This window comes from Pteropus alecto, unplaced genomic scaffold, assembly GCF_000325575.1.
Source record: "Pteropus alecto unplaced genomic scaffold, ASM32557v1 scaffold102, whole genome shotgun sequence".
Taxonomy (NCBI): domain Eukaryota; kingdom Metazoa; phylum Chordata; class Mammalia; order Chiroptera; family Pteropodidae; genus Pteropus; species Pteropus alecto.
In genome coordinates, this window is record NW_006432224.1 from 695,271 (window position 1) to 695,565 (window position 295).

Sequence of the window (295 nt, forward strand, 5' to 3'; positions counted from 1 at the left end):
ACACGGCGCTGTCCTTCCTGCCCAAGAACCTGTTCGAGCAGTTCCACCGCCTGGCCAACGTGTACTTCGTGCTCATCGCGCTGCTCAACTTCGCGCCCGCGGTGAACGCCTTCCAGCCCGGCCTGGCGCTGGCGCCGGTGCTCTTCATCCTGGCGGTCACCGCCTTCAAGGACCTGTGGGAGGACTACAGCCGCCACCGCTCCGACCATGAGATCAACCACCTGGGCTGCCTGGTCTTCAGCAGGTGAGCTGCGCGGCCGCCGGGGTGCAGCCCTCCCCCTCCAGGCCCCGGTGG

At 68.1% G+C, this 295-nt stretch overlaps 1 protein-coding gene across 1 annotated transcript in view; it reads left to right on the forward strand.

The window, feature by feature from the left end:
- ATP10A (ATPase phospholipid transporting 10A (putative)) overlaps positions 1–295 on the forward strand; it is an 82,879-nt gene that overhangs the window by 6,396 nt on the left and 76,188 nt on the right. Inside the window, exon 2 of the mRNA XM_015585696.1 lies at positions 1–244. Coding sequence (XP_015441182.1) covers positions 1–244 — 244 coding nt within the window. The remainder of the gene's footprint in view (positions 245–295) is intronic.